The sequence below is a fragment of the Meles meles genome, chromosome 17 (assembly GCF_922984935.1).
Source record: "Meles meles chromosome 17, mMelMel3.1 paternal haplotype, whole genome shotgun sequence".
Classification (NCBI taxonomy): Eukaryota; Metazoa; Chordata; class Mammalia; order Carnivora; family Mustelidae; genus Meles; species Meles meles.
This window is the reverse complement of record NC_060082.1, coordinates 69,126,901-69,149,005: the sequence shown is the minus strand read 5'-3', so window position 1 is coordinate 69,149,005 and position 22,105 is coordinate 69,126,901. Positions and strand designations below refer to the sequence as shown.

The 22,105-nt window shown below is 58.1% G+C and overlaps 1 protein-coding gene across 2 annotated transcripts in view; it reads left to right on the top strand.

Annotated features, from left to right (window-relative positions):
- Positions 1-965: 965 nt before the first annotated feature.
- Positions 966-22,105, top strand: part of RCSD1 (RCSD domain containing 1) — a 57,621-nt gene continuing 36,481 nt past the window's right edge. Inside the window, exon 1 of one of the 2 annotated variants that reach the window (XM_045982408.1) lies at positions 966-1,314. In XM_045982408.1, coding sequence (XP_045838364.1) covers positions 1,309-1,314 — 6 coding nt within the window. In that variant the 5' untranslated portion in view covers positions 966-1,308. The remainder of the gene's footprint in view (positions 1,315-22,105) is intronic. The other variant, XM_045982407.1, reaches the window with a different exon arrangement.

The following is a 22,105-nucleotide window of genomic DNA, read 5'->3' as shown; positions in this document are numbered from 1 at the left end:
CCCAAAGGAGCAAGCTAAGTGCCCGAGGGGCCACCAGTGATGCTGGGAGGTGCTGGGAGCCGTCCTTCCTCCAGAGCAAACTCTCTGCTTGTTTGCTTTCCAGGATTCTAGCAGGGCTCACTGTTGCCCACCCTGCTGTGGCTCTCTGACACTGTTCGCCCTCCCTCCTGGGCGCGACCGTGGGTGAGGCCTTGGGGCTGGGAGCAGGGCTGGCCGATGCTGCGGGACACCCAGGCGCCTCTCCCTGCCGGCCAGTCCCCCTCCACTCACAGTCCTTGCACGCATCTCCCCCTCTTCTCTCCGTCCTGGGGGTGGGGAGGGCGCGGGGGTCAGAAGGGGCACCTAGCTGGCGGCCAGTACACGCACGCGCTGGGAACAGAGAAAGACCCTCCTGCGATTCAAGGTCCCGCGCCGGGCCCTCCCTCGCAGCCGCCTCCTGCTCTCCGCTGCCAGGACGGGCCTGGGGGAGGGCTGGGTCTTAGGGGAATCTGGAATCGGAGGTTCAGGATCCCGCCCTTTACTCTATTTGATGGGAACGGCGAAAAGGCTCTTTAGCGAGCGGCTTGTGGGAGCTGAAATCCCCACAGATTCCAAGGCATCAGTCAAATCGGGGAGAGAAGAGACGGAAGGCTACAAGGAACGTGGAAATCCGTGTGCCCCCGGCCCCGCACACGGACGAGAGACGACGGCGTGACAGGGGCTTCCTGCAAACGCGACGGTGCGCGTGGAAAGCCTAAGGGATGAAAAATTGGAAAGGGGGTCCCGTGGGTCCCGCCGAGCGCTGCAGGCTCGCGCTCCCGCCCTGGGACGCGAGCGACGCAGCCCCACGCGGGGTCTCCCACGCCCACGCGAGGATCCCGGAGCCCCGGCTGTGACCTGGACGCCGCCGCGCCCCTCGCACGAGGAAAGAGAGCAAGGGGGCGGCGGGGAGATTCCAGGCCCCGAGGAGCGGCGTCGACGCTGCGGGCCGGACGGGCGAGGTCGGGAAGGGCGGCGGCGGGGCGACCCCGGGGTCCCGCCGAGGCTTCCGCGGGCGCGGGGCAGACGCCCGCCCCATCCCCATGTTTGGGCAGATGGATGGAGTCGCGACTCCCTCGCTCGAGTCCTGCCCTGGGAGGGGACAGTATCTGTTTAGATTCGCGTCTAAATTTAAACCCATCGCCGGCCTCCCTCCCCCGCTCCCCACCCCTTCCCCCTCCCGCGGCCTCCCCCTTCCTCGTGCTCTCGCGCAGGGCCGGGCCGCCCGCAGTCCCCGCCGGGCCGGGCGCACGGTGAGCGCGGCCGCCGCGGAGCCGGCACCTGGAGGCCATGGAGGTAGGCGGGGGCGCGGGGGCGCGGGGGCGCGGGGACGCGGGGGCGCGGGGGCGCGGGGGCGCGGGGGCGCGGGGGCGCGGGGGCGCCAGGTGTTGGCCTCGGGACCTCCGCGCCGCGCGGGAGAAAGCGAGTCCGCGCGCGGGCAAACATGCGGGGCCAAAGGCAGAAAAAGGAGCCGCGGGAAGCAGAAGCCCCGGGTCTGAAGAGGCGCCGAGCGGGAAGCAGAACCGGCGCCCGGGCGCTGCCGGGCCGGGCTCCGGGCTTCCCTCCCGACCGAGGCGTGACCTTTGGGACAGGCCTCCCGCTTCCCGAGCCCTCTCTGTCCGCCACCTCCCCCGGGGCCCTGGGAAAGCCGGGCTCGTGCGCCGCCGGCCGCGCCTCTGCTCAGCCCCTGCCTGCCCAGCCCGGCGCCGCGGGGTCGTTAGGGCCGCATCTGCCGGGCGCCCCGCTTCCCCGCGCGGTCCGGCCTGTGCTGCTCCGGCCCCAGTGGAGGGGCGCCCGGTGTGCTCCCCTGTCCCGCCCTTCTCCCCGTCCTGAGCTGCCACCCATTTCCCCTGGACACGGAGACCGGACGTGTAGCCCTGAGCCGGCCTTAGCGCGAGGGGACTTCGGGAACGGAAGGAAGGAGAAGGCGCAAATGTTCGGCAGCTTCTTAGGTGATTCCCACCCACAATCCGGAGGAAGACCGTTGCTCCTGGGGGCTGTAGCCCGCAGCAGTCACGACTCAGTGTCCTTCCGGTCCCCGCAACCCCGGAGCCCTGGCTGGCTCTCCTGAGCCAAGACCCCGGCTGGGCCTGTGAAGCCCTGTGGCTCTCTGCAGGGCTCTGGGTCCGTCCTGAGCAGGCACCCTGCGCTCACTGGTTGCCTTCGAGGAGAGGGGATCATCTTCAGGGTGCCCCCAGAGTGTGGGCTCCACCCTCCAGAGAAACCCTGATAAGCTCCTGCAGATCAGGGCTGGGGAAGGGCGCAGGGGGCCCACACGGCACAGCTCCGCAGGTAGCTTCCGGGTCTGCTCAGAGACCCTCCCAGCGCTCCAAGCACAGAGCATCAGGATTCTCCCCGCTGGCTACAGCGTTGGGGTAGAGGAGGGAGATGGCCCCGAGTGGGGCGCCCAGCTTGTCAGGGGGGTGAATGAAGGCTTCTAAAGCAGTGGCTTGAGAAGCGGGTTCCATCCTCTGGGAGAGTACAGGAGGCCTCAGGCCCTAGGCTAGAGGTTGGGTAGGACATAGGACGAGTCTGATACCTTGCAGAAATGGACTGGGGATAAGAGCAAAGCAAGCCTTAGGCTTAAAAGCCGGTTGCTACTTGGGGGCCAAATTCGAGTGTGAACTTTGTTCTGGGAAGACAATCTCTCTCGCAGAGGAAGGAATGGTGTGTGGCAGAGGCCCTGAATTGTCACCTGAGCGACTTCCTGTGTGGTATGGGGCCGGGGAAAGGCAAGGCCCTCTGGTCTCCAAAGGGAGGGGGTAGTGGCTGCTGGGGGATTTTCCCCAGCTGGGGGTTGGGAGGGCCCTGGCTCAGTCACTGGTTTTGCCAGTGGGCACGGATTGCTGATTGGCAGTGACTGCTTTTGAAGTTTTTTTGTCAAAACAACTGAAAAAAGCAGCCCCTAACTCTGGAAAAGGAAGTAAAGAGGAAACCGAGAGGCTGGGGAAGTGACGATTCATAGCCAGGAAGTAAACTTTTTCTGATGGGACATGATATGCAGGAGTGGGATTGGGGAACTCCTGACAAACCTCAGAGCAAAGCCCTCTTTTGGGAGATTAAACCCACTTTTGAGGAAAGAAGACACCTCTCTGTTTGGGGAGAGACTGACTTGTATGACTTCTCATTATGAGGAATTTAAGCCACATCAACAAGGCTTACTCAACATTCATTCTCTAGAACCAACCTACCTCTTGCAAGTCTTTGGGAACTCTGTTCTTTTTTTTTTTTTTTTTTTTAATCATGGTTACCAATATCAGTGGTTACTTCAGCCCTCATTAAGCCCTCTGGAATAAACAAGAGAAAGGTGTCTTTCGAAAGCTCACAATGCGGTAGGCCAAATGAGACTTAATAGATCCTGTCGTGTATGTGTTTTCAAATGTGTGAATGCCAAACGAATGACTACTGCGATCATAAGTATTCTGGTGTTTTGAGGTGAGACCTGGCAGAAGCCTTAAAAGAAAGGTGGGTGGTGAGGAGAAGGCAAGGAATGGGTACAGGGAGAACATGCCAGCTTTGTTAAGGAAAGTAGGCCAGTTGGCTGGAGAGGAAGGTAGGGAAGCATCGAGGGAAAAAAATGAAAGTAATAAGATAAAACCACAGGGCCTCCAAGTATAGTGGATGCTGGCCAAGTGGGTGAGTGGGAGCTGGAATCCAAGCCATCTGGACGAAAGGGTTACTTTTTCTTCACACAAAGTCTCCTTGTCTAGCTGTGCCCCCAAAGGGGTGCCTTTTTCTAATTCAGACAGAGGCCAGCTGCAGGCCTCCGAGGCCAGCGAGTGTATGGCCCTGGGTTCTACTCTGCGGAAAGCAGGAAACTCCACAGGGCCTTTAGTAAGAAGGCGGTCATGAGGGAGCAGAGATGGACTGGCAGAAATGCCAGTTCCTAGAGTGAGCAAGGGAACCAGGTTGGGAAGCTTCTCTGAGCGTCCATGCAGGTTCTGCCTTCAAGGGAGAGTAAGAGTGGAAAAGAGGGAAAAGTAGAGACCATGTGTCAAAGGAGAAATCAGAAACGACCGCCATGCTTGAGCTCACAGGGTGCCCAGAAGCGTTGAGCTCCCCGAGACACCAAGGGGAAGAGTGCGGCTTTGACGTAAGCCTACACGCCTTTTGTAAGCGGGATCTGTCCTGTTGGTCTTCTGGTCTCCCGAGATGAGCACAGTGCACTCTCACTTCTCAAGAAAAGTTTGTTTGGTAAATGAATTACCAGAAACAGGGAACTCCTTGACATCTCAGCCACATCTCCAGGGCCGCCGCCTTGGGAAGCCTTCCCAGATGCCCTCAGACTCTGCAGCTGTCTCCCCGAGCACTTTGTGCAAGCGGGATCCCAGTACTGGGCAGACTTGTAATCGTCTGCCCAGCTGGCTCTCTCCCCGGAAAGGCCCAACAGACACTCAGTAAATGCTTTTCGAATGACCAGAAATTGATTAATGATGGGGAAAGATCAGGTTTTTTTAAAAGCGAGGTTTAGGTATATTGGTTTTGAAATGCCCAGCGCCCCACGAGAAATACAGGCCTCCGTATGTCTCAGATCTGTGTCTGTCAGATGTTTCTCTGGAGCAGCCAGCGGGCCCATCGCTGTGGACAGGAGCCGGGGGAGTAGAGAGAAAGCTAGAGACTTAGGACCCCCAAAGCAAATTGATGTTCTTGGTTGTCAGCTGTAAGTCGTGGGCTCTACGGAATAGCTGGCAAAGAATTCTAGTCTTCACGGACGAAATCCTTCATTTGCTCGGTGACTATTAGACATTTGAAAATTAAACTTATCTCCCACAACCACGTGCCTGCTACTTAGGTGAACGTCTGTGAGGACTGAACTTTCTTGCCACTGAACAGATGATTAATTTCTAATTTGGATGGGGACAGCTAATGATCCCTTTCCTCTGAGGCTACGCCAGGTTGTGTCCAGATATCTTTTGTTCCTCATCTGTTTCTGGAGCGTTTATTCATGCTGAACCTTGTGTGTGAATGTTACGCAGAAATTACGGGGCCGTCGTGTCTTTTCCTCCTCACAGACTATAGGTATCACTGACGAGAGAGGGAGGGAGGGAGGGACGGAGAGCGTGCGTGACCCGTGTGTGTCCCTGTGTATAGAATGTGTTCCATTTGTAACCTACTTTTTCACTGATTTTTTAAAATTCATTAAATTTTTTTACCCCAATTTCACCAGCAGCGTTTACTGTTTTGGGGCCCACCCTCTCATGGCCCCACCTGCTGGCAGCTGGCTGGAGCTCGTGGGTCATGATTAGGAATCGCATGGCATCTGGAAGCTGGGGTTTAGCTCGGAGGACTTGTGGGTGTCCCCGAGCACCCTGGCATTCCTGTGTGGCTCCTGGGTGCTCAACGGGACCCTTGAAGTAACACCGGCTTCCACTTAACCGCCACCTTCCACTCGCTGGCCTGCAGTGACAGGGAGAGTTGGGGGCAGCCCAGGCCCCATCTTTGTCCTGGGAGGGGTGAGTGTGCATTCCCGGGATGGAGTCAGGTTTCAGAGCCAGAGCAGGAGTTCCGTGGGAAATCGGAACGCAGGTGGCTCAGCGGCCCAGTAATCTTATCAGGGCCACGGGGGGAACGCGTTTGGGTTCCAGAGAAATCTGAGGGCAGCCCTGCCTTCCTCTAATAATAGCTTTAGGTTCGCAGGCAGTTTAACCACGGCCGCTCACGCATTTCAGAGCTGCGGGTAGAAGGAAACATTCTCTGGCCGCCCCGCCACATCGTGAGGGAGAAAACAGAGGCTGCTGGTGGCCCCGGAGAGCCGGCCTGAGCCGTGAGAAGGAAGGTGGTCAGTTTCATCCCAAAACAGGGTCCACCTCGTGTCTGACCTTCAGGGCGTTATGCGGACGTGTTCGTCCCTCTGTGCGAAAGCGGATACGAGGACCCTGCGGACACAGAGCTCGAGCTTGGTGGCCACCATCAACCTCACTGCGCTGGGGCGCTCCAGGAGCTCATCTCCTGAACAGATCTGCCCGCGCACCTTGGTCATGGGGGCAGTGAGCGCCCCGTCTCCTTCCTGTCGGGCCCCTGTCTTCTGGGAATTGTGGAAAACAAGCGCCGAGCCTGGGAGGCGCCCCCAGATCCTTTCCTGAGAGGAGGGGTTCCAACCACGCAGTCACAGCCCCAGGAGCTTCCTGGGAGGGGAGCAGACACTCTGGAGAGGCCGTCTGAACCCGTCCTTAATGGGTAATGTCGGTGCCCCCAGGCAGGAGGCATGCAGAAATTACGGACGCTGGAACGTCACGTTCTCTCCAACCGAGAAGCGAGTGTCTGCGTTGTCAGGCGTCCCCAGCCCTTCATTCGGAAACTGCTTGTGCCATGTCAAGGCCACCCTCCTGGCCTCAGGGTAGCAATCACAGGCCTTCCCAGACTGGCTCCTCTATGACTGATTGCTCACGAGTCACAGGGCACGGCCCCCTCGCTCTTTAACGAGGTGCAATGAACAGACATTGAGGCCAGGCTCTGGGGACACAGAGCTGAATGCCTCACTCCGCCCGGCCTTGCAGAACTCGGGTCTAGGAGCGGGACAAGCACCCACCAGGTGAGTTTGAGTGCTCTGAGCTCCCAAGGACAGAGGACGAGCGGTGTATCCAGCCCAAAGTTCAGGAAGACTTCCTGTTAGGGGCGATTTCTCAGTTAGGTCTTGAGGAGCTCTAGTGCAGAAAATCGGGACGAGCATTCCAGAGGGCGTGACAGGAGCAAAGCCTCTGGCGGACAGGTAACACGTGTGTCTGGGGACTCCCGCAGTTTGCTCCTGGAGGACAAAGCAAGATAAAGGGTTTGAAGTTGGGGGACTGGATGGGAGACCCAGAGAAGTGTAAGTTACAGCTCCTGCCTTAAAGGAGCTCTCCTCTGTTTGGGGAATGAGACGCGCACGTGACGTACAAAATACAAGATGCTCTCTAGATAGCTCTCGGGTATGTAGGAGTTCAAAGTCAGCTTCTCTCATGGCAGCCAGAGAAAACTTGCTTCCTCTGCTGGGGATTCCCCGGCCCCCAAATATGGCAGCCTCCTGGCAGCCCCGGGGCGCACGACCACGGGGATTTCAGCCCTGGGGTGAGCACAGCCTTGGGCCTGCTCCTGTGGGCGCTGAGGAAATCCGTTTGAAACAGGCTTCAGGCCCCGAGGGAACACGTGTGTGAGGCTTGCCAGGAGCTGCCCCCAGGGAACTCGCCCTCGTCAGAGGAGGCCCCTGGGAACAGCCAGGCTCCCGAGAAACCGCCTCGTCCCGTTCACATGTGTACCGCGGCCCCGCTCTTTCCCCCCCGCCCCGTGGTCGCCCACCCTGTGCCCCGTCCGGAAAGCTCGTGCCAGGACAAGCTGAGGTGGAGCAGCAGCAGCCAGCCCGGGCCGGGTCCTGCAAAGCCAGCAGCAGAAAACAGGAAGCCGGGCCTTGTGGCGGCTGTTCCACAAGCCCAGCACCCACACCAGAGGTCACCGAGAATTTATGCTACAACAGGCCGCACAGGGCTGCAGGCCTCCTGCGGCCACAGCCCGCTCCACGCGCGTGAGCTACAGGGACAGCCCTCCCCGCCACGCCCCACCTCTGAACGACGTCCCCAGGCTCCAGGCCCCTGGCTCGGCTTGCTTTTGAGGTACGTTTCCATGGATAATGAGAACCACTGCTGAGCAGCCACGTCGATGTCCGTTCAAGTCCTGTTCCGTCCGTTTTCCAGAGAAGGATGCTGGGGCTCCATATGCTTACGTGCCCAACGCCTGGAAGGGACTCCCCAGAAAGCCAACGAGGGAACCCACCCTGTTGGGTGGGATCCCACGGCCCCTATCCTTTCTCCTCCCTGGGGAAGCTTTGGCCCCCGCCTGACGTCTGTGTGCTCCCAGGGAGACCACAGGCCCCTGGGCCGGGACCGTCCTCCTCCAGCCCAGGGCCAGCCCACAGTGGAGGCCAGGTGGCTCAAGGCACGGGGTCCTTAAGGTCTGACAGAGTCGCTCTGAGCCCTCCCCACATACCTGAAAGGCTTCTGGAAGGTTCCAGCTGTATCTCTTGGGGAAACGAGTGCAAACGTCTGCGGCAAAAAAGGAAGTTAAAATAAAAATGCAATTTTAAGGGTTCGAGTTTCAAGAGCAAGAAGGAATGTTAGCGATTTCTCCAGTTGCCTTCACTTTAAAGAGGAGGAGACTACACGCAAGTGCTTCCCCAGTGGTCACGCTGTCAGCCAGTCAGTGGTAAAGTTGGGCCTCAGACGCAGGTGTCCCAGCCCTCCGCACAGGACGTTCCCCTGCACAGGTCGCTGTAGATCCGTGCGTGGAAATCGTCATTACTGTCTCACGCGCCGTTTCTGTGTGTCGTCTCCTCGAGGCTCTCCCAAGGCCAGGGTGGGGCTCCGTTTTCTAGGCTTCACCTGGCAAGCAGCATTATCTCTGGGGGTGACACGGGCAGGGAGAGGAATGGTTTTGTCATCGTCCTTCTAGCTTGTGAGGGCAGACGGTCAGGGCTAAGGCTGGGAGGCCCGACCTCGCAGGTGCCGCTCCTCCTAGCCTTCCTGGGGGGTCTTCCTGGGAGAGCCGCTGACCCGTTGCCCAGTCCTGCCTGAATCCCCTCCTGAGCGTCTAAACTGGAGAAAACCAAGGTTGGTGCCAAGCCCTTGTGTTCCTGGGGGATGTGAATGGCAGCCCCCGCCTGCAGCAGAATCCCGGCCTGCTGCCTCAGGGAGAACCTCGAGCTGCCGATTGTGTAGGCAGAGGAGTTTGCCGGGCTGCCACCCCACGGCTTGAAACAATAGGAATTTATCCTCCCGGTGCTGGAGGCCAGATACTCGATGGTGTCCCACGGCTACATTCCCCACCGAGGCTCGAGGGAAGAAGTCGTTCCGCGCCTCTTCTAGGTCCTGGCGGCTGCTGGCTTCCTGGGATTGTGGCCACAGTGCCTCTCTGCCCCGGGCTCCCTTCACCATCTCCGTGTGCCTCTCCTAAGGGACGTGTGTCACTGGACACAGGAGCCACACTGACCATCCACTGATCTCCACACTTCGGATCCATAAGCCTTTACCAAACAAGGGAACATTCACAGGTTCCGGAGACTCAGGTGTGACCATATCTTCTTGGGGGCCACCTCTTAGCCCACGATGGCAGGCGACTTGCTGTCCGTCATAGGGGCAGGGGACTTGGGGCTTTGGCAGAGGGAATCCTGGATTATTGCCGGCCATACGGTGACACCACCATCTCTTCACTGCCCCCAGGGGAATTACCAGTGAATATTCACGGGTGTCTTTGTCGTGTGACTGATTTCCTGCCCTTGGGGTAACCTACAGCACCCGTATTATGGTGGGTCCCAAACACGGTCCTCGCGGGTCCAAGCCACAGTTGGGAGAAGAGGTCCACAGGGCGCTGGGGAGCATCTCCGTGGGGCTCCAAGGATCGTCACCCCCTGGTCCGGTCTCCTCCCCGTGAGATAAGCACAGTGTTGGCAGGCTGGGCAGGGCCACTTAAGATCACCCGGGATCATCCCCACCTTCAGAAAGGGTTCTGCCCAGCAAGGTTACAAAATTGCATTTTGTGCGATCTCATTTGATGTTCTGCTACCAGATCCCTTATTCTTGATGCGTCCTTTTATTCGTGTATTTAAGGACATGTTTTCAGCAGCGCGTCTGTGAAGAGTGCGGCTGGGGACTCTGCCCGTTGCTGCCCTTCCCCCAGGACCCAGGTTGACGAAGCAGCTTCCACGCGGAGCATTGTCAGTTGTCATGGCAGAGGGAGGGAAAGTTCCGGAAGCCTTGCCCTGGCTGCGGCTCTGGCCTGGAAGGGGCAGAAGTAGCCCACAGCTACACTCAAGCACAGGAAGAAGGAAGGGCGACCCTCCCGTGTGCCCTAAATGCGGAGAGCGGGGAGAGTGTCATGAACATCGTCGGTGTCCCGGGGGAGTCTTACGAGACTTGCAGAGGAGAGGCCCGTGGATCCGGGTCTGGAGGGAAGACTGGGGCTTCGGGCTGACGAAGGCGTGAAAACTGTGGAGGAGAACCTGCGTCTGTGCCCCTCACACCCACTCACACAACTCTCGTGGTCGGAGGTATTCGTCCTGATGAAAATGAAGGCTGCCTCGCAAACACGGAGAATGTTTTCAGTGACTTTAATTCTCTGTTCTTTGGGACACGTTGGGAGGGGCAGGGAGGTGGGAGGGGGTTGCCGTGGGTACAGCACCATTTCTGTAGGAGGAAAACGCCAGTCGGACACAAACATCCACCGTTCGGTGCCACTGTTTGCAGTGTTTCTCAAAGAACAAATAAGTAAAAGAAATTTTAATGTTTTTCAGACATCTTAGCCCTGGAAGAGCTAATTCCACAGACCGTGACACCCAGAGCTTATAGCCACCGTTTTTGATTTGGAGGTAACCCCCCACCCCAGCAGTGAACAGGGAATCTATGCTTTTTTTTCCTGCATGTCCTTACAAAACAGCCAGAATTCGAATTTTTGCATAAGCCGTATACACAAGCCCTGCCCTCTGTGCTTAAGGAAAGGTCAGTGACGGCCCGCAAACATACTGCAACGAGGCGGTGAATTTTGAAGGGACAACAGACCGCTCTCTGCCCTCTGTCCCCTCAGGTTCTCCTGTTCCGACCATAGCACCTGAAGTGGGTTGACAGGGTTGCCGTGTGGACCGAGAAGCCACGAAACCTGAGTTCGGGTTCAGAGTCCGTAACTGCTTTAGGGCCCTGGCTTGTGTCTCCGTCTGCAAAATGGGAACCCGTTTTACTTACCGTCTAGGGCTCATGTGAGAAGGAAGTAAGATCATGTGTGATTTTAAAGAAATTATGAAACTGCCCTGGAACTTTAAACTATCCCATGGATATAAAATCATGGCTGCATCGTTATTAGTATTTATTAAGAGGACATTGTGGAAAGTCGTAACATCCCGGGTGTGTCTTCTGGAGGAAGGTTCTGGTGTTCTCTGTGCCCAGGGAGGTAGCAGAGAGAGTGCGAGAAGGGGACGCTGGTGGCTATGGCGGAGATAAGGCTTCCTCCCCAGGTCAGAGGACGCACAAAACGGCAAAAAGAAAAATAGTTTTACCACGCTTTCTTTTTAAAGCGCTCTCCCATAGCTCTTCAACTAAACAATGAGCTCTGAACGCTCCATCACTGGCGCTGGTTCTCCCCCGCACACAGGTTCTCAACACACAGGGCACACAGGCCCTCTGAATGAGGGCCAGAAGGCAGGCTATGCACAAAGTTGGCATGGATAGGAGTTAAGAGTACAGACCCAGGGGTCACACAGCTGGCTTTGAATCCTGATTTTTCCAGTTATACCAGCCGGTGACCTCTCTGCACCTCGGTTTTCCCATCTGTAAAATGGAACTCGGAATAGTAGTTACAGGATTAGGGTGTTCTGAGGATTAAATGAGTTGAATATTTGTGTCAAGGGCTTAGAACAGTGCCTGGCACGTACTCGGAGTGACATGATTGTTTGCTGGAATAGAGAAGTCGGTTCCTATAGCCATTTCGAAGAGGGCAGCCTCCCTTGCTCTTCCCGCAGCTTTGACTGAGACCCAGAGGGACAGGAGGACGTGTGAAGTCCTCCCCCGGGAGTGTGTGTGAGCGGGGGCTGGCAGGTGCTGTCACAGCCCTCTGGGCTCCTGGAGGAGGCTGGTCCTCAGGGCAGGGCTGGAACAGTCAGTCCAGAGCAGAGACTGGGAAACGGGGGCGACTGAGGCACGGACAGCGGATCCCCCCCAGGACGCATGGCTGCTCCCCGCCCCCCCACTGACCCTGCGGATCTCTTTCTGACCCGTCCTCCCCTTTCACACCCGCACGGGGCGCCCCTGCCAGGGCGCTGACCAGCATGGGATGTGGGATCCGGAGAGGCGAGGACGGCCACAGTGACCGGAGAGTTTGGAGCTGACGTCCGTCTCAGCTGACGCCGGCCCTGAGCTGCTGGCCGGGCTGGAGAAATCGAGGGCTTTCGCATGCCAACCGGGGCACCCTGATTTTTCAGACAGTTACGTTACTGGTCTCAGGAAGGATTTTCTGGCGAGAAGAGCTCAGAGCAAAACGAGCTACGTCACCCGAAGCGTGGAGAGCTGCACTGTGCCTCTCGGGTCTTTCCTGAGGGGCATCTCCAGGGACAGGCCACAGGCTCTGTCCTTAGCCCTGGCTTGTTACACACTTTTGTTAATGACTGGGATGAAAAACAGAAAGAACCCAGCTGACCCACAGCCAGGACAGTTAACATGCTACGTGACATATTCAAGTTCACAATGACTTACGTGGGGTGGGAAACTGGGCCAGAACTAACCTAATGAAATGAAACGGATGCACGTCGAGTCCTCTGCTCGGCTTTGGGGAAGGGTGCGCGGCGCTCGGGGAGCCGGGGCGTACACACCTGTGTTCGTGAGGCCCGTCGTCCCGCACGTGTGTGCTGTGCCCGCTGCGAGAAGACGCTGTCGTCGGCTTCTCAGAGGGAGTCCAGATGTACACAGTCCTCGGTCCACAGAAGGGTGCGCCGTGGTAGTGGGCAGCCACACGACGCGTCCGCAGAGAGAGGCAGGGCACAGGCTGTTACGGAAGCAAGGAGGCCCCGTGGCTGGAGGGGTCTGGCTGGAGGCGGCTTCGTGGGAGAGCGACTTCAGAGTGGACGCTGAGTACCGGGAAGATTTGTCTAAGCAGGCGGCAGGGGTGCAGAGGTAAAGAAGAAACGGTGGGAGAAGCCAGGCGATGAGGAGGGATGAGGGAGCGCACCGGCGGCGCTGAGCGTCCGGAGTGACCGACATGGATGGTCTCTTAAGGGAGTGGGTGTGCATGCAAAGGTGTGTACGTGTGTGTGCACAGAGGGGACGTGTGAACATACATGTGTACGCGTGTGCGTGCACAGAGGGGACTTGTGAACATACATGTGTACATGTGTGTGCGTGCAGAGGGAGCGTGCGAGCATATGTGCGCCCTCATTTGTGCACACAGGGGACACACGTACAAATGTGCGTACACGTGTACGTGCAGAGAGGCAGGGTGTGTGCTTGTGCCCAAGGGGATGTGCGTGGAAAAGTGTCTGTGTACGTGCACAGGGCTGCACGCGCCTACAGGCTTGTGAGAGCTAACATGTGTGCGGGTGTACGTGCACATGGAATGTGCGTGCGAGAATGTGTGCACGTACATGGAAGGGGGAGAGGTAGGCTGGAGGCTGGCACAGACAGGATGAAACCAGGTGCTCTGCCTGGAAAGACGGCGTTGGTGACGTGGGCGTTCTTCTGTGGGAAATGAAGTCCCTCGAAAGAGGGGCTCCCGGGGTCAGCCGTGCGGGAAGGCCATTCATCTGGTCCCAGGGCACGGGGTGGAGGGGTCAGATGCGTAGACTGGAGGCCGGAGTACCACCGAGGGCCAGAGCACCCTTGGGAGATGGCACTGAGCCTGGGGGCGACGAAGCTGCGGGGTAGACTGAGGGAGGGACCCGGCGTCCGGTTTGGTTGGAGGCTGCGGGGCGAGGCAGAGAGGAGGGTGTGCATGGGGCACGGCAAGCGCACTGTCCGTCGCCAGCAGGGACGCCAACGCTGGCGGTTTGGGCGGGAGAGGCGGCCTGTCTGTGGAGGCCTTGGCCGAACCGGCAGGGGATCCAGTCTGGAGCTCGGAGGGGCTTTGGGCGGAGCGGCTCAGCGGCCACCTGCCCGGAAGTGGTCTCCGCACAGAGCGGGCAAGGGCCGCTGCCGGAGAGAGGCCAAGGACGAGGCCGTGGACGGCCCTCACCGGTGAGGGTCAGCAGGGGACGTGAGGACCGTGAAGGAGCACAGCAGTGTGCAGGCCAGGGCAGGAGTCTGAACCCACCACACACGCCACACAGACCAACTCCCGGGACAGAAGGGCTGCGCCCCAGCTCTCCCTCTGACCCCACCAGTGCAGGACCTGCAGCCTTCTCCCTGCATAGGCAGCCTCCCTAGGTCTCTCCTTGGTGGGATCCCATCTTCCCATCTCCTTTCCCCCGGCCGTCTCTCATGCTCAAGGACGGGAGGCCAGGGAACGGGGACTGTGGTAGTCCACATGGAGAGAGTGGAGGGAGAGGGGTCGGAATTCTTTATCCACTGGGCAAAGGACTCTGAATTGCTTCTGGTGGCAGTCAGGCTTACAGGCTCCACACCAGAGCATCTGCAGACCTCCAGCCACACACAGGGAAGGTCAGAATTACGGATGTTCTGGCTATAATTTGTAAAATGAAGCCAAGACCGCAATTAACAAAAATTCCTCTTAGACAACCCTAGGACTTTGTGTTTTGGGTATTTGCCTTAGCTTTAAAATGCTATTTTATTATTAAACTAATACTATGCATCTTCAGGGAAAATCATAAAAATTCATCATCCTGACACAACTGTTTGCCCTTTTTCTTACACGTTTCTGAGCCTCCGTGTGAATTTCCTTTATCATTAAAAAGAAGCTGGGAAAGACAATTCCACTTCCAGCTCTGTGTGCCTCTATCACGTTCTGCCACATACGTAGTTTTGACAAAACTGTCATCAGTGTGTACGCAAGTCTGTATCTTCTCTCTTAATATTATTTCCCAGACAATATGCCTGTTCGACATAGTCCTGTTTTCATTTTAAATATCTGAATGGTGTCCTGTTACACAAACACACCCTACCTCATTTAGTTCGTTTTCTACTTTGGGACACAGCCTTTGCTTCCTCTTTCTCCTTATTGTAAATAACAGAGCCATAATCAGTTCATGTATTTTTTTTTGCTGTTCTTTTGAATCATTTCTTTGGAAGCCATTCCCAGCAGTGGGATTATTAGGTCAAAGAATATGACTGTTTTTATGGTTCTTGATAAGGTTCTTGATAAGTGGCCAAATTGGTCCCATCCTTCCTTCCTTCCTAAAGCCTCGCTGTGCCTGTGGGCACACACTGTGGGCTCCGTGAGATGTGCCCGGAAGGGAACGTGAGCTGAGAGCGACCTGTGGCGCTGAGCTCTGTCCTCCCAGTGCTCCTGGGGGTCCTCCTCCCCCAGCAGGGTGGGGCAGGAGAGGGCAGGAAGGGTTGCAGGCACCGTGGGAAATGAAGCAATCTGGTACTTCCTGCTGCAGCAGCTGCCGACGGGGAGAAATTACACGCTAGCGAGGGCGGCAGAGCAGAGTGGGCAAGACCTTCCCCCTTCCCTCCTCCACCACCCAGCAAGGACGCGGGCAAGATACCCTCCAGGGTGCTGCGGACTTGCTCCTAGGAGATCCCTCAGGGTCACGGACGAGAGTGGTCTGGGTTAGGGAGGAGAGACCCTCGGTCGTCTGCTTCGTAAGTGTTTAGTGAGTGCACACTCTGTCAGGTGCTGGGCCAGAAGCTTTCCCACAAAAGGGAGTAAAACTTGGGCCCTGCCCTCAAGGAGCTTGCAGCCTGGTGAGGAAGTCGGAAGGGTAGCAGGGATTGCGAGCATGTGATCACCTCCCCTCCACGTCTGAGCTCAGGACACTGACGTGGGTGTGACCTGCAGCGGGAAAGGTTTCCCAGAGGACGGAACACCTGAGCTCAGAGGAGATGGGGAGCCTCTGCCAGAAGGACGTCCCCGCTGGGGACGCGGGGGACACTGCAGTGGGGAGAGGGGAGTGTGTGAAGTGGCCGACCCCGCGACCCTGGGGGTCTCCGTCAGGCTGGGGCGTGGCCGCGTGAGGATTTCTCTGAAGAGGCTCTTAACTGACCACAAGGCCTTTGGAGCTCACACGTTTCGATGTAAATTGGATGTTTCTTGGGCATCATGACGAGGTTTGGGGGAGAGTTAAAGCTCATGAAGCCCCCTCTTGGGTCACCACCATCTGACGCTCGGCCACTGGGGGGGCAGGGAATCATGTGATCCGATTTCCATTTTAGAAATTTGCTGTGGCTGGGGTTCGCAGAAGGGAGTGGAGGGAGCGTGGCGTGGGGACCTTCTGGCCAGCCGTGTGACAGAGGTCAGAAGCCCTGCGGATGGAGGGGGGTGGACGGGGACCCTTCCTCCCGGGGCCAGGGCTTTCTCCCTACAGGCATCATGGAGGACCAAGAGAGGGAGCCGCTGGTTCCAGGGGCCTGTGCTGTAGGGGATGCCCAGATGCGACCACCGCATTTAGAAGGAGCAGCCCTGGGGCTGGGTTTCTGGTGTCCATCACGAGAGGTGGCTCACCTGTGCCGCCTGGGCCTGGGAGGTGCCCCGTGTGGGCTGGAGGAGAGCCCAGTGAGGGCTTCAGTCTAGCTGGAGAAAGCCGGGCACAGAGGGTCCGAGTTCAGCCCTCTGAACTAAATTCCATCACTGAATCTCTGTGGGATCGGCTCAGTGGCTCAAGATTTGGGGTCCTCGCCGGGATGATAATTCCGTCCCTGCCTGGACTATTGGGAGGATGAAATGAGATGTGTTCATGGTCAACGCCTTGGAGCAGGTACAAAGGACGCCACAGATCTAGAGTGTGGTCACCCCTGCGCTTTGGAAAACACAGGAAAAGATCTGGAAATAACTCCGTGGCTCAAAGAGAGGCAGGCACCCTGGAGAGAGGGAGAGGGGGAGGGGAGGGGTGAAGGGGGACGGGGGGGGGGGGGGGGGCCGCTTCCTCCTCCCCTGCTGTGGTTTGCCTTTGAAGCTCGGAGCAGCTGTTTGATGAAAGACCAGGTCCTGCCCAGCCCAGGTCACTCAGCCGGGAGGCAGAAGCCAGGTTTGAAGCCACAGCGAGGAGACCAGCCTGGCAGGACTTCCGGACTCTGCGGTGTTTGGGTGTCTCTGACCTGCGGCCCCCAGGGCCCCACCGGGAGCAGCTGGGTCACGGGCCCTGCTGTCCACACCAGGGGGCCTGCTGCCCCATGGCTCCAGCCGGGAGCGCCCTCCAGCCGCAGTCAAGGGCGACGTCCAGCAGTTCTGGGGACCCTCTTCTGTCCAGTGACGCATTCCTTGAGTTTTGAAAACGAGGGGGACAGCAGGGAGCAGCCAAGGTCACGATGACTGCCCAGCCAGTCTCTCTGCTTGTGTAAAGTTCAGCGGCGTTGACAGTGTGGGGTGCGGGGGAGAAGGACGCGAGGCACGTGGGTGCTGACCCCACGCGGGAGCAGGAGGACACACAGTCTGCTGCCGAGAGGGGGACGTCAGGGCAGAGCCCTGAGGGGCTTCCGCAGGCCGGGAGCAGCGGCCGTCTAGCTGGTGGGGCGGCAGCGTCTCCTCACGGCTCTGGGGCGGCTCACTCAGCAGCAGCGTCTCCTCCTTCTAGAAGCCCCGGGTCCACGCGTCAGCCGCGCGGCTCTCCTCAGCGGCCTCTCCTCTCCGCGCCTCCTCCCGTCCCCTCACCAGGTCTTCCCTCTCCAAGGCCACGTCCTCATGTCTGCTTACAAGGACGCCAGTCACGTTGGATGAGGACCGACCCCGAGGACCTCATTCTAGCCGAACTGCGTCTCCGAAGACCTGTCCCCCAGGAGCCTTGTCCGGAGGCACCGAGTGTCAGGACGTCCCCATTAGGCCACAAATCACCCCGGGCCCCAGAGCCTCACTTCCCGCCACGGGCGAAAAAGGACCGTCTGCTGGGGAGGTCACGGCTCCCAGTCGCGGCCACCGGCTGGCGACGAAGCTGCAAGAGGTCTGAACGCCCGAGTGGTGGCCCAGGGCCCGCCTTCCACTGCACGCCTGGCTCCTTGTGTGACCTCGGTCATGCCTGTCCTGGGGCCATGTCCTAGAAAGAGGGCAGCAGGGCAGCAGGGCACGCTGAACCCTGAGCTGGCAGGTTGCTGCCTGGCTCTCCTCACGCTCCCGGTGCCCCCTCACCCCGGCCCAGCTTCCGCCGCCGCCTTCTGGTGCCCTCTCCTGCCCACACAGAGTGCAGGGCTGAGGCCTGCCCCTACGATGTTTTCCAGGCCCTCTGGAAAATTCTCCCAACTCCCTGGCTCGCAGGCCTTTACCCATGCCGGCCTCTCCGCCTGGAACTTCCCCGCCCCTCCCCAGTGCCCGTGAGTCGCTCTGTTACAACAGGCCCTTCCTCCCTGGTCACCGTTCCCTTTGGGAGGCCACGTCCATGGTCACCGTTCCCATTGGGAGGCCACGTCCACGGTCACCGTTCCCTTTGGGAGGCCACGTCTTCCCAGCCGGGACGCAGCGTGAGGCAGGCAGGACCGTGGCCACCACGGACCAACCCACTGCCTATCGGCTCTGTCGCAGGGCGAGCGGAGCCTCCGGCGAGGCAGGAGGACTGAAGGGGCTGCTCCCCCCCACCCCGCCTCTACTCTGATCTGGGCTGGGTCCCAGATGTTTCCTCTCACACAGACAGTCACCAGCGCCCTGTTTCCTGGCCCTGGGAGGAGATCCCCAGCCCGGCTCCTGCTCTGTTCACGCCCCCCTCCTGAGCCCGCCATCCCCCTTCTTATCACCGGGACTGGGGACGACTTGAGTTGAAAAGGAACCGGGCCCGTTAACGTCACAGCCTCACCGTGGCCAGACGTTGGAGAGTATTTTTGGACGGGAGGCCTAGGGAGGACACAAGCAGTTGTCAGCCTGGAACCAGGCCTGCCCTGCAGAGAAAGACACCGACCAGTGGCTGCCCCAGCCGGGGACACGCATGTTCTAATGACGAAAACTGTGAAGGACCTCAAAGCTGATGAACGTTACCTTCCAAATTCACTTCTCGTCTGTGAGTTTTTTTAAGAAGATTTTATGTTTTCATTTTGTGCGAGCAGGGGAGGGGCAGAGGCAGAGAGAGAGAGAGAATCCCAAGCAGGCTCAACGTAGAGCCCACAACCCTGAGACCAATGACCCAAGCAGAAATCGAGAGTCGGACGCTTACCGGACGGAGCCACCCAGGGACGGCTTGTCTTCGCCAGTTGGTATTTACATGCTTCGGGGAGTATCGTCACCGCACACACAACGCTGAGCTTCTCCAGCCCTCGTTCCCTTTTTGTTCTGCGCACGTCTGCGCCAGGAGCGTCGGGTGCCTGTCACTCTGAATAGGAGCGTAGTGTTCACTGCCTTCGTGCTCTGGGGTTGACGCTGACCGTTCTCTGCGAGTCAGCATTCGGTGGTTTCTAGTCTTTCACCTTTATGGGAATAGCAGGTTATACATAATTCTGCACAAACTGCGTTTTTCTTCTTTGTGTCCTTACCATCTGTCGTAAACATGGAGCGAATCAATTTCGAGCTCCTGCCGCACGGTTGCAGACCGTCCTCCCAGGCGAGGGCAGAATTAGTCACGATGCAATGCTAACAGCATTTTTCAAAGAAACCATCTTCCCCATCGTCCTGGCAACTCTGGCTTCTTATCGTTGTGACCTGTTTTGCCCATCTAATGGCTGCGCGATGTTACCTTAAATTCATTTGCATTTTAGTATTGACTGTCAACGTTCTGCGTCCTCCCCAGTGATAACTCTGGGTCGGCATTTTCTCTCTTGGCTTCGCAAGTGTCTCTGCCCCCTTGCCTTCTGGGTGCTTATCTGGCCACGATGTCACAGGCACACACGTGTTGTGTGACTTCCCATAGCGAGCGAGCACCCTGGCAGCTTTGTCGCCCCCGTGCCGTCTCTAGAGCAAGCAAGGAGGTGACGTGCGGGGGTCTCTGAAACACAGACCGTAACCCCTCGGAGGGACTGGAGAGGAGCTGTTGGTTTCCTCTAACAGGTAGAGACCCCGAGGCCCAGAGACTGGATCCAGAACCCAGAACCTCAGTCTTCATCCAGTGGCTGATGTCTTCAAACCAGTACACATTTGTGGCACCCCTACTGTGAACTGGCCCCTCTACTAGGAAGGGGGGAAGCCAGTGAAGTCTGTGGCGCTTGCTTTCAAGGGGAGTCACACCAATGAGAGGGACCGACGGTGCGTTGTGGCCGGGGAAGTGTTATGGGAGTCGGCCTCGGAGGCTTCTTGGAGGAAGCAAGAAGCTGGGCTTGGACGAAGAAGAGCCCCCCGGGGAGGCAATAAGGAGGAAGGCTTCCGCGGTAGAGGAACAGCACGTGCAAAGACACAGAGGCATGAAAACGAGGGGTGCGCCGGGGACGCTGGGGGGCACAGGTGTGGAGCCGGCCTTCCGGGGACGCGGTCCCAGCCTGCGACAGCTCGGTCATCTCCAGCCAGTCACGTAGCCTCTCCAAGCTCCCATTCCGCAGTCCACCGCATGATGTCCGTAACGCCTGGCTGGCTGGCTGGGGACTGACCAAAGGAGATCGTCCTTATTGAGCACAAGGCATTATTCTGGGCACATGGCAAACGCTCGCCCTCGAAGTATCAGCTCTTGTCATTGAGAAGGTGTAACTTTTAGGAAGGAGGGATGGACAGGGACCTCATGTTCTCTACTGAGATGATTTGATCATGCAGTAGAGACCACAGAGTAGGTAAGCCAAGCAAAGACATGATCAGACAGATTTTAGACAGACTGTTGGGGCAGCCGTGGGGAGAGTGGACTAGAAGGAAAAGCGCAGAGGCAAAGAAAGCAGGCGGCATGTTCTCTGTCCACAGTCCGAGGAGCAGCGGTGGGGACCCCCAGGCGCCGTGAGCACTGTGAGAATGAGGAAGCCAGACCAGAAACACAGATTACGTAGGAGACAGCAACTGGACTTGGTGACCTCGCGACTGTGGAAAGGCAGGGCACACGGCCACCTGCAAGTCTGCTCCTGGGCTCCGCCTGATGGAGCCGACGCAGAAACCCCGTCCATCCTCCCCATGGGCCCGTGGTCCCCGGTCTTCCTGGCTCCCAGAGACCGACTCCTGGGGTTAGGGAAACTGCGGAGGAAGAGCTCAGGGGCCCCTTGTTTCCAGAAATAGCAGCAGGCTGCAGCTGTCCCCGAGGAAGTGAGCTCGGCCTCCTCAGGCCTCCACTCCTGCAAAAGAAACCTCAGGCTCGGGGCTCGGAACCTGCTCAGGACCGTCTCTGACAACCGTCTCGGGCCAGATGTCTCGGGCTGCTGAAGCATACGGGCCAGGCACATCTCTACCCGGGCAGGACGGTGCTTTGCGGAGAGGAAATGGCGCAAACCAGATATTGCCTTGTTTGTTTTCCCTGTGAAGACAAGAGACCATTTGACTTTCCTCTTTTATTTATTTTCTAGGGATGAGGCAGATATTTTTAATTCCTCTAGTTTCCTGCTGTCTACAGGTGTTTCCTATGGTCTTGCTGTCAGACCAGAGCCAGGGACATAATCAGCTATTTCTGAGATTGCCAAAACGTCTCCCTGCGGTGACCTGCGGGCGCCACCCCACATCCCCTCTGGGCAAGGCGGGGTGAACACGACCTCCACGAGCTGCGTGGGTTTTCCACTGTTCACCTGTGGTGCAGGCAGGATGGTTCCTAAGCGCCCCTGGTGAGACATGTCCGTGGGGGAATGGGAGAGGAGGAAGGCTCTGGTCTCCAGGAAGGCTCTGGTCCCCGTTTTTGCCTCCCTAGCTGATGTGACCCTCATGAAAGGGCTGCCCCGGAGTTCTGGTAGAATCGCTCTTCACTTGTTTGCGGGACCGTTCTCCCGCCTCCAACCAAGTAGGACAGTCTTGTAGAACAGCTGTTGGAAAGGCAGAGTGCTTGTTTATTTTTACCCCAAAAAGTTATACACGAACTCAGACTTTGGGGAAAACATCCTGTTTTTCACACACCCAGAGAAAGCTTTTGGTGATGGGAAATCCTTTTACACAGAGAAGAGACCACCCGTCAGACAGCATTCATGAACTTGGGGAGCCTCATATCTGCCTCGTACAAGGACTGGGTCATGTATATATGGGACGCGTTTACGACACAGCGTCCCCGTGGAGCCCTCCCTGCCATTCTGGGAGTTGGCGTTACTGGTCCACTGTACTGAACAGGAGACTGACGCTCGGGATGGGTAGGGGTGTCTGGTTGCCGCCGAGGGGCAGGGACAGACGTCTACCAGGTCCCTCCCTCATCCTGTCTGCGGCTCACCCTGACCCCCTTAGAAGTCGACGAGGAGGTGGGAATATCCCAGTGATAGTATTTAACATTGAGAGCAATCAATCTGCCACATCCCTAAAAGAATTACAAAGAAATTCACGTAATAAAAACAAAAATGCCTCCTGGGATTATCCAGGAAAACAGGTCGAATAGGATAAAACATTGTTCCCATACGTCAGAAGTCGCAGAGTCCCAGATCCCACGCTGCAGGTGGACATGACCTCCCCTCACGAAGCAGGGCTTTCTCCCTCCACCCCCCACCCCGTACCCCTGCCCCACCCTGCCCAC